Source organism: Ambystoma mexicanum, chromosome 3p (genome assembly GCF_040938575.1).
Source record: "Ambystoma mexicanum isolate Mex_15411 chromosome 3p, UKY_AmexF1_1, whole genome shotgun sequence".
Lineage (NCBI taxonomy): Eukaryota > Metazoa > Chordata > Amphibia > Caudata > Ambystomatidae > Ambystoma > Ambystoma mexicanum.
The window spans coordinates 215,479,895-215,492,312 of record NC_090925.1 but is presented as its reverse complement, the minus strand read 5'-3'; the positions used below and the strand labels follow the sequence as shown (position 1 = coordinate 215,492,312).

At 53.1% G+C, this 12,418-nt stretch overlaps 1 protein-coding gene across 2 annotated transcripts in view; it reads left to right on the top strand.

The window, feature by feature from the left end:
* The window catches only part of CHD4 (chromodomain helicase DNA binding protein 4), a 497,532-nt gene extending 485,954 nt beyond the window's left edge, over positions 1–11,578 (top strand). The window contains exons 38-40 of one of the 2 annotated variants that reach the window (XM_069650684.1): positions 9,214–9,409; positions 10,082–10,245; positions 10,873–11,578. In XM_069650684.1, coding sequence (XP_069506785.1) covers positions 9,214–9,409; positions 10,082–10,245; positions 10,873–10,890 — 378 coding nt within the window. In that variant the 3' untranslated portion in view covers positions 10,891–11,578. The remainder of the gene's footprint in view (positions 1–9,213; positions 9,410–10,081; positions 10,246–10,872) is intronic. The other variant, XM_069650685.1, reaches the window with a different exon arrangement.
* Positions 11,579–12,418: the final 840 nt, after the last annotated feature.

Here is a 12,418-nt window from a genome sequence, read left to right as displayed (position 1 = left end):
ATGAGGACAAGACGCACGTGGAGAAGGACTGTGCGTTTTGCGGCAATATGTCAGAGCAGACCATGAAGGACTGCCATATGCGTCTCGCCAACTGGCTGGAAGGTAAAAGCCCGTCAGGCGAGAAGAAGTCGTCTGAGCGGTCTTCTAAGACCTTTTGAGGGCGCCCCAGCGACGGGGGTCCAACAGAAGGCCGAGCACCGCGAGTCCGCTGGCACCGGGAGCGCCGTACGGTTGGGCTCTACGGCTGCCAGGCAGGGCGCATCCTCCCTGGCGCCATCGACCACGAGCCAACGCTCTGGCTCGGGTAAGAGGAAGGCTGCGCACCCGGCGAAGCTCCTGGAGAGACCCCGGTCGAGCTCGAAGGCCCCATCGGAGGGGGAGCGAGGCGGTGACCCTCCCCCCAAGGAGAAGGCAGTGAGCGCACCTAAGGTGGTGAAGGCCTTGATCCACCCTGCCAAGGCCTCTATCGAGACAGTCGCGGCGGCCCTGGCTCAGCCTATGGAGGCTACACCAGTGGAGGCGACTTCGGGGCTCAGTCTCCCTGCCATCGCGGAGGGAGTCCTCTTTCAAGCCCATCGACAGGACCCCCGTGAAACCTCCGTCGAAGAAAAAGGGGGGGCAGGAGGTCATTGTGGATTCGGCCTCGACCTCTGAAGAGGAGCTGATCGAAGTCTTAAGCCACGGCATTGGCGTGGAAGAAGACCAGCTCGTCGGGAGGGATCCCGACGTAGGAGACGACGAGAACGTCGAGGGTGCCGACGAGGCTCCTGACCGCCCGTCGGAATCCCCTCAACCAGTGCCGCAAGACAACTCGGCGGCCATTTTGTTGGCTATACAGTCCTTATGCTCGGAGATAAGGACGAGATTGCCGTTACCACCAACGGAGGAAACGCTCCTGACGGGGGACCTGGAGCCAGGCCCTTCTGGGAGCCCTCCTAAGAGAAGGATTCATCCTCCACCTCCTTTTCAACCATCGCGCCCTGCTCAGCCCTCCTCCCCGTCCACGACCCGTGGGGATGATACGGGGACGGACACGGCCGCAACGGGTACAGATGACGAGGATCTTCCGTCGTCACCTCCTCCCCGCCCGATGAGATTGGATCGTTTCATGCCATGATCGCCAGGGCATCCGAGCTTTTCCAGCTCTGCCCGGAAGAGAAGGGTTTCCTTTATCAACGGCGCGAGACCAAGAGGAAGACGGTCCTCGCTGTACCTCTACTGGACGATATCTGGGATGAGGGTCTCGCCCTCCTCAAGAACCCATCCACAACGCCTGCGAGAAGGGATCGGTACGAGAAGTACCGGGTCCCGGACGCGGCCCCCTTGTGCCTTCGGGCACAGCCGACCCCGGACTCGGTCGTCTCCGCGGCGGCCAGGAAGAAAGCGGGGGGTGAGGGGGGGCTTCGGCCTCTAAGTCGACCTCCCCACCGGACAGCGAGGGAAAGAAATTGGACACGATGGGACGCAGAGTCATCTCATCGGCAGCGACGACGATTAAGGCTTGAAACGCCTTAGCCATCGTAGCCCGCTACGAAAGGGAGTTGTGGGACAAGATCGCCCCCCTGCTGGACTTCCTACCGGATGACAAGAGGGCTGAGGCCCTAGAGATCTTGCAGGAAGGAGAAGTGGCGTCGGACCACGCCATTACGATAGCGACGGACATCGCTGACACTGGTTTTCGCCAGTTGGGCAACAGCGTGTGCCTTAGACGGCGTGGATGGCTCAAGGCAACAGACTTCCGGCAGGACGTGCAGACCAGAGTTTTGGACATGCCATTCGACGGGAGCAACCTGTTTGGGAAAACAGAGGGCGATTCCCTACAAGCCATCAAGACGGAGACGGCCTGGGCTCTTGGTGTTCTCCAGCAACGACGGCCACCCTTTCGGAGCGCCGGAGGCAAGCAGGGTGCCTCCAAAGGTTCCGGGGGTGGATATTCCACCTACCGTCAAGCAGCCCGTTCGTCGTCACAGGAAGCCTACAGGGGACGAGGCAAGTCGGGCGGACCCCGCCGTCGTCGCCAGGGAGGACAAGGCAGCAAAGCATCATCGGAGCAGGACTGAACCGGCTGTGGGGTCGGGCCCCCCCTAAAGCATCCCGGTGGGAGGCCGGCTGGCAAACTTCGTCAGCGTGTGGGAGTCCATCTCCACCTACCGTTGGGTGCTGGACGCCCTGGGCCAGGGCCATGTGCTCGAGTTTCTAAAGAAGTGCCCGCGCGTTCCCCCCGTGGCCAGGAAGGAACATCACGTCCCTCAACTTCTCTTGGGTAAACTCCGGAGCCCTGAAGCCTCTTTGGGACGAGCTCGATGGTGCCTTTCTTGAGCATCGCCTTTACCTCCAAGATACTTCCTGGTGAAGAAGACAGGAGGATGGCATCCCATCCTGGACCTACGACGACTGAACAAATTCATCAAGGCACAGAAGTTCCGGATGGTCTCCTTCCAGCATGTCCTGGGTCAGCTGGAGGAGGGCGATTTCCTGTCGTCGTTGGATTTGGAGGATGCCTACTTCCATATCCCCATCCTAAAGGGACACCGAAAGTTTCTCAGATTCGTGGTCCAAGGGCGTCACTACCAGTTCAGAGCCCTTCCCTTCGGATTGAGGTCGGCACCCAGGGTGTTCACCAAGTGCCTCGCACCGGTGGCGGGGTGGCTGCGCCTGGGGGGGGGAATCCACGTCTAACCCTACCTGGACAACTGGCTCATCCGAGCAAAGACAAAGGAGCTCGCCGCGGAGCACACGGCGAGGACCGTCCAACTACTCACGGACCTGGGATTCTCCATAAACTACACCAAGTCCCACCTGGTGCCCGCGCTAGACGCACTGTTTCTGGGAGCGAAGCTCGACACAGTGGCGCTTCTGGCCTCTCTGTCGGAGGAAAGGGCGAGGGCCATCTTGGGCAAGGTGCAGCGGATGCTGGTTGCGGACGCGGCCAGGGTGAGGTCCATCAAGTCCCTCCTCGGAATGATGTCTTCTTGCATTTATCTCATCCGCCTGTGCAGGCTTCGGATGCACCCGTTACAGGAGTTCCTGGACGCTCGCTGGATCCAGACGAGGGGCAGCTTCGAGGACAGGATCACACTCGAGAGCTTCCGACGAGCGATCCAGTGGTGGGGCACCCGCGCGCATCTGACGGCGGGCATGGACTTCCAGACCCCGGGCCACCAGAAGACAGTGACCACTGATGCCTCCCTGGAAGGGTGGGGAGCGCACACCGAAAATCTGCACACGAGGGGCCTTTGGCTGCCGACGGAGAAGTCCCTCCATATCAACGTCCTGGAACTCCGTGCAGTGTTTTGGGCCCTCGGGTCCTTTCTTCCGTCCCTCAAGGGCAAGGTGGTGAGGATCTTCACCAACACCACCACCACCATGTTCTACATCAGGAAGCAGGGCGGTACCAGATCCCTAGCCCTGTCCAAGGAGGCGCAGGATCTGTGGCATTGGGCCGTCGCCCAAGGGATGTTTCTGGTGCCGTTTCATCTGGCAGGAATAAAAAACACCATCTCCGACTCGCTCAGCAGAGAGCTGCGCTCGTGCCACGAGTGGGAACTAAGACAGGATCTAGTGGACCGCCTCTTCCGACGGTGGGGCACACCCCAGATCGATCGATCGATCGATCGGTTCGCGACGGTGACGAACTCCAAGTGCCGGAGGTTCGCCAGCAGGTTTCCCCAGCCGAGGAGCATGGGCGATGCTTTCTCGTTCCCCTGGGAAGGCCTGTTCCTATATGCGTTCCCTCCATTGCCGCTGCTGATCCGGCTCATCAACCAGCTCAAGAGGTCACGGTGCAGGATGATCCTCGTCGCACCTGCGTGGCAGCGTCCCCGTCAATCAAGCTGCTAGTGGACGCGGATCTTCTCTCCAGGGAAGGAGGCGCCATCCTCCATCACGACCCGAAGTCGCTGAACTTGCAGGCCTGGCTCCTGCAGCGTTAGAGTTTGGAGGTTACGACATACCGGCCGACTGCAGAGAGGTTCTTGCAAAGGCCAGGGCGTCCTCAACTCTTAAATGCTACGGACACAAATGGAAGAGGTCCTGTGTCTGGAGCCACGCACAGACGATTAACCCTCTAAGGATTACAGCTCCTCAAGTACTGCCGTACCTGCTGGCCAAGGCTGGACTGGCGCAAGCTTCCAGCAAGATTCATCTTGCTGCGATCTCCCGATACACCAGAACCACGGGACGGACGTCTTTGTGGTCTCATCGTCTGGTGAAAGAATTCATGAAGGGACTGTTCAGATCGTTCCCGCCGGTGAAGGCCCTGGCCCCGGCGTGGTAGCTCAACGTGGTGCTGACCAAGCTCATGGGACCTCCGTTCGAGCCTCTGCACTCAGCTCCGTTGAAGTTTTTGTCGTGGAAAACAGCGTTTCTTGTGGCCATCACCTCCGCACGACGGGTGGGAGAGATCCAGGCCCTTTCCTGCAAGCCTCACGACACGAGGGTAGTGCTCAGGACGCACCCATCCTTCATGCCCAAGGTGCCGTCGGACTTCCACCTCAACGAACCCTTGGTGTTGCCTGTTTTCTTCCCGTCGCCTTCGTCGCCGGCTGAAAGGACTTTGCACTCGCTGGATGGGGCTAGAGCGCTGAAGTTCTACGTGGACCGCACGAAGAGTTTTTGGAAGACGTCACAACTTCTTGTGACCTTTGGACCCGTCAATCAGGGGAAGGCTCTCTCGAAGGCTTCCATTTCCAGATGGCTCTCCGGCTGTATCATGTACTGTCATCGGTTGGCAAACCGACCGCTGCCTGGCCGTCCGAGAGCCCATTCCACCAGAGCGATCGCAGCTACCACGGCGTTCCTATCTGGTGTGCCCTTGCTGGACATCTGCAGGGCTGCTACGTGGAGGTCGACGCACACCTTCACGAAATTCTACTGCGTCGATCGGGATTCCAGGGAGGAGTCCAGGGCCGGCCAAGCAGTGCTGCGCAACCTGTTCGGTAAGAATTGCTTAATATTGAGTTTTGGATGTAATGCTTAATGGTGAGCCTTTGCCACCTCCCGTGGTTGTGCATGTGTGTACTGCTATGTATTCTTTTATTCATGAGCATGTGAATCCATGCCAGACCCCATGCTGGAGAAGGAACAAGTTACTTACCTGTAACTGTTGTTCTCCAGCATGGGTCTGGCATGGATTCACATGCGAACCCTCCCGCCTACCCCTCTGCGGCTCTTCACTTGGTCATGCTGCCACTTCACGTGCTACCAAATCTGAAGATGGCTGCCAGCTGCCAGAGGCGGGGCTTAGGGAGATGGCAGTCATTGGCTGTGGTCAGTATGACGCAGAGATCAGTGAAAGACAGATCAGAAACGAAACTGATACTGATTTTTCTTTACCGAGGATTCCCAGCCTGACGGGGAATATTCATGAGCATGTGAATCCATGCCAGACCCATGCTGGAGAACAGCTACAGGTAAGTAACTTGTTCCTTCCCTCTGTCCTCATCCTCCTCGATATCTCTCTTCTGCCTTCGACACAGTCAACCATACTATCCTGCTCAACCGTCTCCGTGAAACCTGGGTATCACTGATCAGGCTCTGGCCTGGCTGACCTCTTTCCTCTCAGATCGACCCTCCCAGGTCCAACTTGGGTCCTTCCTTCCTTTCATCTATCTTCCTCTCTACCTGTGGTGTTCCCCAGGGGTCTAACCTCTCGCCCTGGCTTTTCAACCAATACCTGGCAACTCTCGCCCACTGCATTGGCATTTTCTTCTCAAATTGCCAGTGCTACGCTGACGACACTCCCTCTGCCACCTCCTAACCGATTGCCTAACCGCCATTCAAGATTGGTGTGCCGCCAATGATCTTTGTCTGAATGCCAGCAAGACGGAGATCCTCCATCGGCACACCTTCACCATCCTTTCCCCTCACTCTCTGGCCGGCCTCCCTTTCCCCTCCTCCTACCCCCACCTGCGAGGCTAAGAACCTCAGGGTCATCTTTGATTCCACCCTTTCCTTCTCCGCCCACATCTCTGGGGTCTCTAAAAAGTCAAATTTCTGACTTCACCTCCTCAGAGGTACTCTGCCTTTCCTCTCCTTCCCCCAGAAGCTCATGGTATCTCAAGCTCTGGTTCTCTCTAGCTTGGACTATTAGCCTCTTTCTAAATCTACCTGCCTATACTCTCCGCCCTTTGCAACTTATCCAGAACAGGACTGCAAGACTTGTCCTTGGCCTCAAGCCCTGGGTTCGTATCTCTCCAGCTCTGAAATCTCTCCACTGGCTCCCAGTGGATACAAGGATTAAATTCAAAACCCTCTGCATTGTCCACAAGGCTCTCTGGGGCCTGGGTCCAAAATACCTTCAGCTATCCCTCTGCAAATACCTCCCCTCTCAAGCTCTTCGCTCCTCTACCTCCAACTCACTAGGAGTCAGTCGTTTTTCTAAGGAACGAGCTGGGGGTAGATCTGTCTTCAGCTGGGCCCTCCTTATGGAACAGCCTCCCTGCCACTCTAAAACTTGAGGAGAACCATCTCCGGTTCCGGAAGCACCTCAAGACCTTCCTCTTTTCTTCTGCCTTTGCTCCCCGCTGATCTTTTCTCTCTTGGCACCGTGCACCTGGCCACCCTCTGTCTTTTGGTCCCAGGTACCTGCTCATCCTGTCACCCTCCCGCACTGCCTCCGGGCCACCCCTTGCACTGGGGTCTGTATCTGTACCCACACAGCCCCCCTTTTTCTTCCTGCACTTATCGGACCTACCCTGTCTGCTGCCTTAAACCTAGCACTTGCAAATTGCTGGCTGCATTACCACCGTTTGTTGCCTTTATTAATTTATTGCTATTTATCTGTTTCTCCTCTGCTTCGCACTTTCCATCCCCCCCTTCCATGCACTGTTCCCCATCCCCCCCCTCTCGCATGCACTTGCGCGTTCTCAATGTCACTTGGCCTAGTAAGATCGCTGTTTTGTTCTCCCCTGTTCCCCTCCCCTCCCTTGCCTTGTCGCGCTCTGAAACACTTGTGTAAGAGCGCGATAGAAATAAAATGTCAATCAATGGTCCCAATTCTCAGGAAATGTGTCAGATCTGCAAGCTCCGAGCAGAGTTGCTCAGGGTCTTCTATTGTGGGCTTGCAAAGAGAACATTCTCAAGGGAGAATCTTTTTGGCAGCCATGGCTGGAGATGACGGTCGTGACGGACGCCTCACTCACTGGGTGGGGAGCCCACACCAACGAACTATCGGCAGTCGTTGGTCTCGGAGTCCAAACTACACATCAACCTTTTAGAGCTGAGGGCAATCGGACTAGTGCTGAAGGCCTGCCTGCCCTCTGTACGTACGGGGAAAGAGTCCTGTTAAGGATGGACAATGTATTACCTCAACAAGAGAGTAGGTGTAGGGTCCCACTGTGCAGGGAGGCAATGCAGCTCTGGTTCTGTGCAATACAAGAAGGAATCTGTCGGCAGATCACCTAGCCGGAGAGCACACGAGTGGGAACTAGTTCAGGAAGTCCTTCAGGAGATCTTTGCCTTTTGGGGAACCCCTCAGGTGGATCTGTTTGTGACCGGTACCAACCGGAAGTGCGAGCTGGATTGCTCAAGGGAATTTCCCCCAAGACGAGCTCTAGGAGACGCGTTTGTGATGGACTAGGAATTTCCACTTCTGTATGAGTTTCCTCCAGTCCCTGTCATTCCTCACGTGATCAGGAGGTTGAGAAAGTTCAGGAAATCCATGATCCCAATTGCCCCTGATTGGGCCAGGACATGGTACCAGGACCTTCTGTACATGTCCATCTGCCCTCCAATAAGTCTTCCACAAAGCGAGGATCTTCTCACACAAGAGGAAGGTCGGGTTCTCCATCCAGAGGTCAAAACTCTCAGCCTTCACTCATGGTTTCTGAGAGGCTGCGATATAAGGATTCGGACCTCCCGGGTTAAGACATAATGGAGATTTTGCTTTCGGCCACAAGGCCAGCAACCAAATCCATGTACCGGTGTCATTGGAATGAATTTAGTTACTGGTGCAAGGGACAAGCATGTGGACCATTTTCAATGTGGCACGCCTGTGGTGCTTACTTTCCTGTTGCATTTGGCTAATCTGGGTGTTAGGCAAGATTGTATGCAGTACCCTTTGGGTGCACTACAACAACCCTGACCGCCTGGCAATAGGAACACAACCTTTGGTATAAGGCTGTACTACACAGGTTGGTAGCGTGTTGAGCAGCCAGGCTCATCTCAACTGACTGTTGAATAAAGTGTTTTACCAAGAAACCTTGAGTGTAAGTGTCTATCTGAATACTTGTGATTGAAGACCTTTGTGTAACATCCTTACAAGCTCACGTTCCCTCTTGAGAAGCCTGGCCGCTCAGCTCGCTACCAAAAACTGTGTGTTACAGACTTATACCAAACATTGGTTTTGCTTATACCTGTAGTCCTAGTTGTGTGTAGTGGTCCCAAAGGGTACTGCATACAAACTGTCTAACAATTTTCTAGCCTCTTTTGGCTATTTGGCCATATGTTTTTCACTAGTTTTTCCTCTGCAGTGGTTGAGCTCAGGTGGTGGGGAGAAAACATGGGAACTGAGGTACAGTGGCGTAGTGACACAGTATATCTACAGCGGTCAATATCCTGTCTGGAGCCGACGACCAAGCCTAATCAAGGCAGGTCGATGGCTGAGTTGTGATCCTCTACACCCCTGTCAAAGTTTTCTGAGCAGCGGGTGCGATATCTATCTGATGAGGAATATGCAGAAGAATCATCCATAGAACATTTCGGTAAGTAATGTCTCCTTCTGTGGTCCCTCAGCATCAGAGTACTAGGGAGAAATGGTAGAACTGAGGTCACTGGACGCAGCGACTCTATAAATGCTGCCCCAACAGCATGGTGGGTAGAGGCTTTGGGTGGAGCAGACGCAAAGCCTTGCTGTGCCCCCTGGCAGCCGAAAAGCTTTCCTACCAGTAGCTGGCACTGGGAGATCATAGATAACTTCCCATCAGAAAGAACATTATAGACGGTAAGTAACTTCTTTTTCTGTGCACAATTGCTCCAGTCCTGTAGGGACAACCTCCCACAAGTGTGGAGGAAGAGGCACTAAACTAGGAGCACATTAGTCCTTATATTGAGTAACTAGATTGCATGCCCAATGTCTGTGGTCCACCCCATTGCATGTACAGCCATTTCAATTTTAAATTCACTGTATACTGTGCATAGGGGGGATATTGGAGGCTAGTAGTGTACTTAGTTGGTTAATCCACCACCTTCATCTCAATCTTCAATCCTGAACAGCTCCTTGAGCAGGCACTGGTGATTGAAGAGCAGCTGCGGCGGGCTGCCTACCTGAACATGTCCGAGGATCCCTCCCACCCCTCAATGGCCCTCAATACAAGGTTCGCTGAGGTGGAATGTCTGGCTGAGAGCCACCAACATCTTTCCAAGGAGTCTATGGCAGGAAACAAACCAGCAAACGCAGTCTTGCATAAAGGTACATTCTAGAAATGAGAACCTGCCAGCTATGTTAACGTTGAAGGATATTTGTACCGCGCACTATCACTGCCGGAGTGGTCCCCTGGCGCTCTGGCGGCTCTGAGAGGGAGGGGGGGTGAGTTAGTGGGAATAAGCTGGAAAAGTGAAAGAGAGAAGTGATGTGCTGATGGCAGCCTCAGCCCAGTGGGTCCGTCGGCTGGGCTTGGGGTGTTTCATGGTCGGTAGTCGTGTGCTGTTGTGCAAGTCTATGTGGGATTTGTTTGGGCACATGCTATCTAACCGCTACATTCCTTATTTTATCGGGAGGGGTAGGTCAGATTCTTAGTGGGAGGCTGCTGCCATATTAATGAGTAGTTGGTGTTGCGCTCCTACATGAACTATTTCTCTGGGGGCATTCTCAAGGTGGGGAGAGGGATTTATATGTTGGTGCTGCGGAAGTGACCAGATATAGTGGGTTTGTGGTATGGTGGAACAATGATAAACTGTTGCTTTCCCTATTGTGTGTGTATTGACCATGTTGACTTACATGGGTTAGACATTTGGTGGAAGTTCTACATTGCAGTCATTTGCGGCACGAGGACCCCTGTTGCTTTTGTGTTGTAGGAATATTCAGAGCTAGTATTTTCTGAGGACTTCATTCTCTTATGTGGCTCCTTTCTTTTTCTTGCAGTACTAAAACAGCTGGAGGAGCTTCTGAGCGACATGAAAGCAGATGTAACGCGCTTGCCGGCCACCATCGCTCGGATTCCACCTGTAGCTGTGCGTCTGCAGATGTCAGAGAGGAATATACTCAGCCGGTTGGCCAACCGTGGCAGCGAACCCCCACCCCCTCAGGTGAGCAAGAAGTTTTACCCTGACCTTGGTTTGTCTTTCCCATCTCAAATGGTGAATGAGATGGGTGCTTGCAGCCAATGAACCAGTTTGAAACTTGGTTAATTGCCTACCCATCTACTGGCCGACACAAAGTGTTGACTTATTGTTTGCAATCCGACCTTTAAATGCTCATTTATCGGTTAACCACCAAGATAGCTCTGCAAGTTAACTTGCTCCAGACATCAGGGTTTAGCCTGAAAGTTTTGAATCCCAGTATTGCCTACTAAGCCAATCATCCTTCCAAGTTGGATGAAATGGAGCATTATTAACTTTGGTAAGAACACCCATTATTGCAGCATTTTGAAGTGTAAAGCACTGTAAAAGGTTTTCGCTCTATCAAAGTCCCCCCCTCAATCCCCCAACCCCAGTTTCCTATGGACTCGCCGACTAAGTTTGTATGCTTTGCTTCAGGTAAATCTCATTGGCGCCTGAAGAATGCCACCTAAAGGCTTTCAAGGTTATCTGTGGGTGCATGTGTCTAGTGCTCATGTTGAACTTTCCCAAAAGACCTCCCCATTACTCTCTTTAAAATGTTTGTCACGTGAACTGGTTCTTCCCACCAAGTGTTTTTCTGTTCTTAATTTGTAGGCAATAATACAGCAGTGATGACTTTGGATCATTCCCCCTGGCTCAGCCGATCGAAGATCCTACCGCATCTGCAGCCCAATGTCACATTCCTGTTGGAGCAGAGCACGCGGAGGATGCCCAGTCGTGGGTGGGCGCAGTGAGACACCCCACCACCAAGCCTCCGGCTTTTCCTCTCCAGCGATTGGTTCCTTAATTTCAGTGAGGACGGAGGAAAAGTCCTCGGTTGCAAAGACCAAGAAACGATGGCCTTTCTTTTTTTTTTAAAAAAAACGTTTTTTTTGTTTTTTAATTATTAACAATAAACTGAAATGACGAAGATTTCGGCCATGGAAAGTTTTGTACATAGTTCACACGTTCAATGGCAGAAGCTGACCCTGCAGGGGAGACGTGACTGGGAGGCCCAGATAACCCGTTTTCCTGCCAGGCTCTTGGGGTTAATGGAAAGTTCTCATTTAAGGATTTAGGGAAGAGACCCACTTGCTAACGCACTGTCAGTTTTTAAAAACAAGGTTTTAGTGGGTTTTTCCCCTTTTTTTCAAATATGGGAATAAGCACTTGAGACATTTTTCTCTTGAAAAGAAGAAAAAATGAGACCTGTAAAAAAAAATCAAACTGAAGAAACGACACAGCTACCTCCGTCGTGCTTTTTTTAATACACCCTGCGCAGACTGTAAAGTAATCAATAAAGTGAGATACTTGTACGGAATGAGATGCCTTGCCTTCCTCATGGTTGCAGTTGGGTGGGGAAAGGATCGGTTTTAATCTAGCAATGGTGTGCTTGTAAAGCAAAGAAATCGGCATTCTTTCCAGATATGTCCATGTGGTTCAGGCATCGGCCTAGAGCAGAGTGCTGCCAGTGTGAGTCTAAAGTGGCAGTGTGTACAGGTGGTTCTGTAGTATGTTAATAGGAATAAGTAAGAAAAGCTTACTCACCTGTGATTAGTTCTCATACATTCTACAGCCTTCCTTTTCTCAATGCTTTTAGGTGTCGAGTAGTAATCCAAGATAATTGCAACTGCCCCTGTAGAATATACATATAACAAACATCCAAGCATGGACAGGTTTATATCTACCTATAGATGCCAGGAAAACCACATTGTAATGGACTCCTTCCTCCCACAGATTCCTAATCTACGATATTGGTTGCTCATTGCCTTTTCGGAAACGTTTCGCCAGGGGGCGCAGGGCGGTTTTGCCTGAAGCCTCTATGCACCCAGAGCTGGACATCTGGGGCAGTATATATCTCCATCACCCCACAAGAAACTACAACTAAATAGCCCCTAGGATGTTCACCCCACGGAAACCAAAGAACAGAAAGAGAGTCGGGACAGAAGGAAACGAACAACTGAATACACAGGCTAACCGAGACTGATGCATTAGGACGCCACATCCACGCCACTCCGACCCTGAACCGGCCGACCAGGGTCACACAAGATAACCTGAGAATAGATATTACCCACCCAGCCCCACACCCGAAGATAAGGTCCAGACGCACCTACCAATCAAAATAATACTCACTATGACCCAGCTGGATCAGCGCAGCACC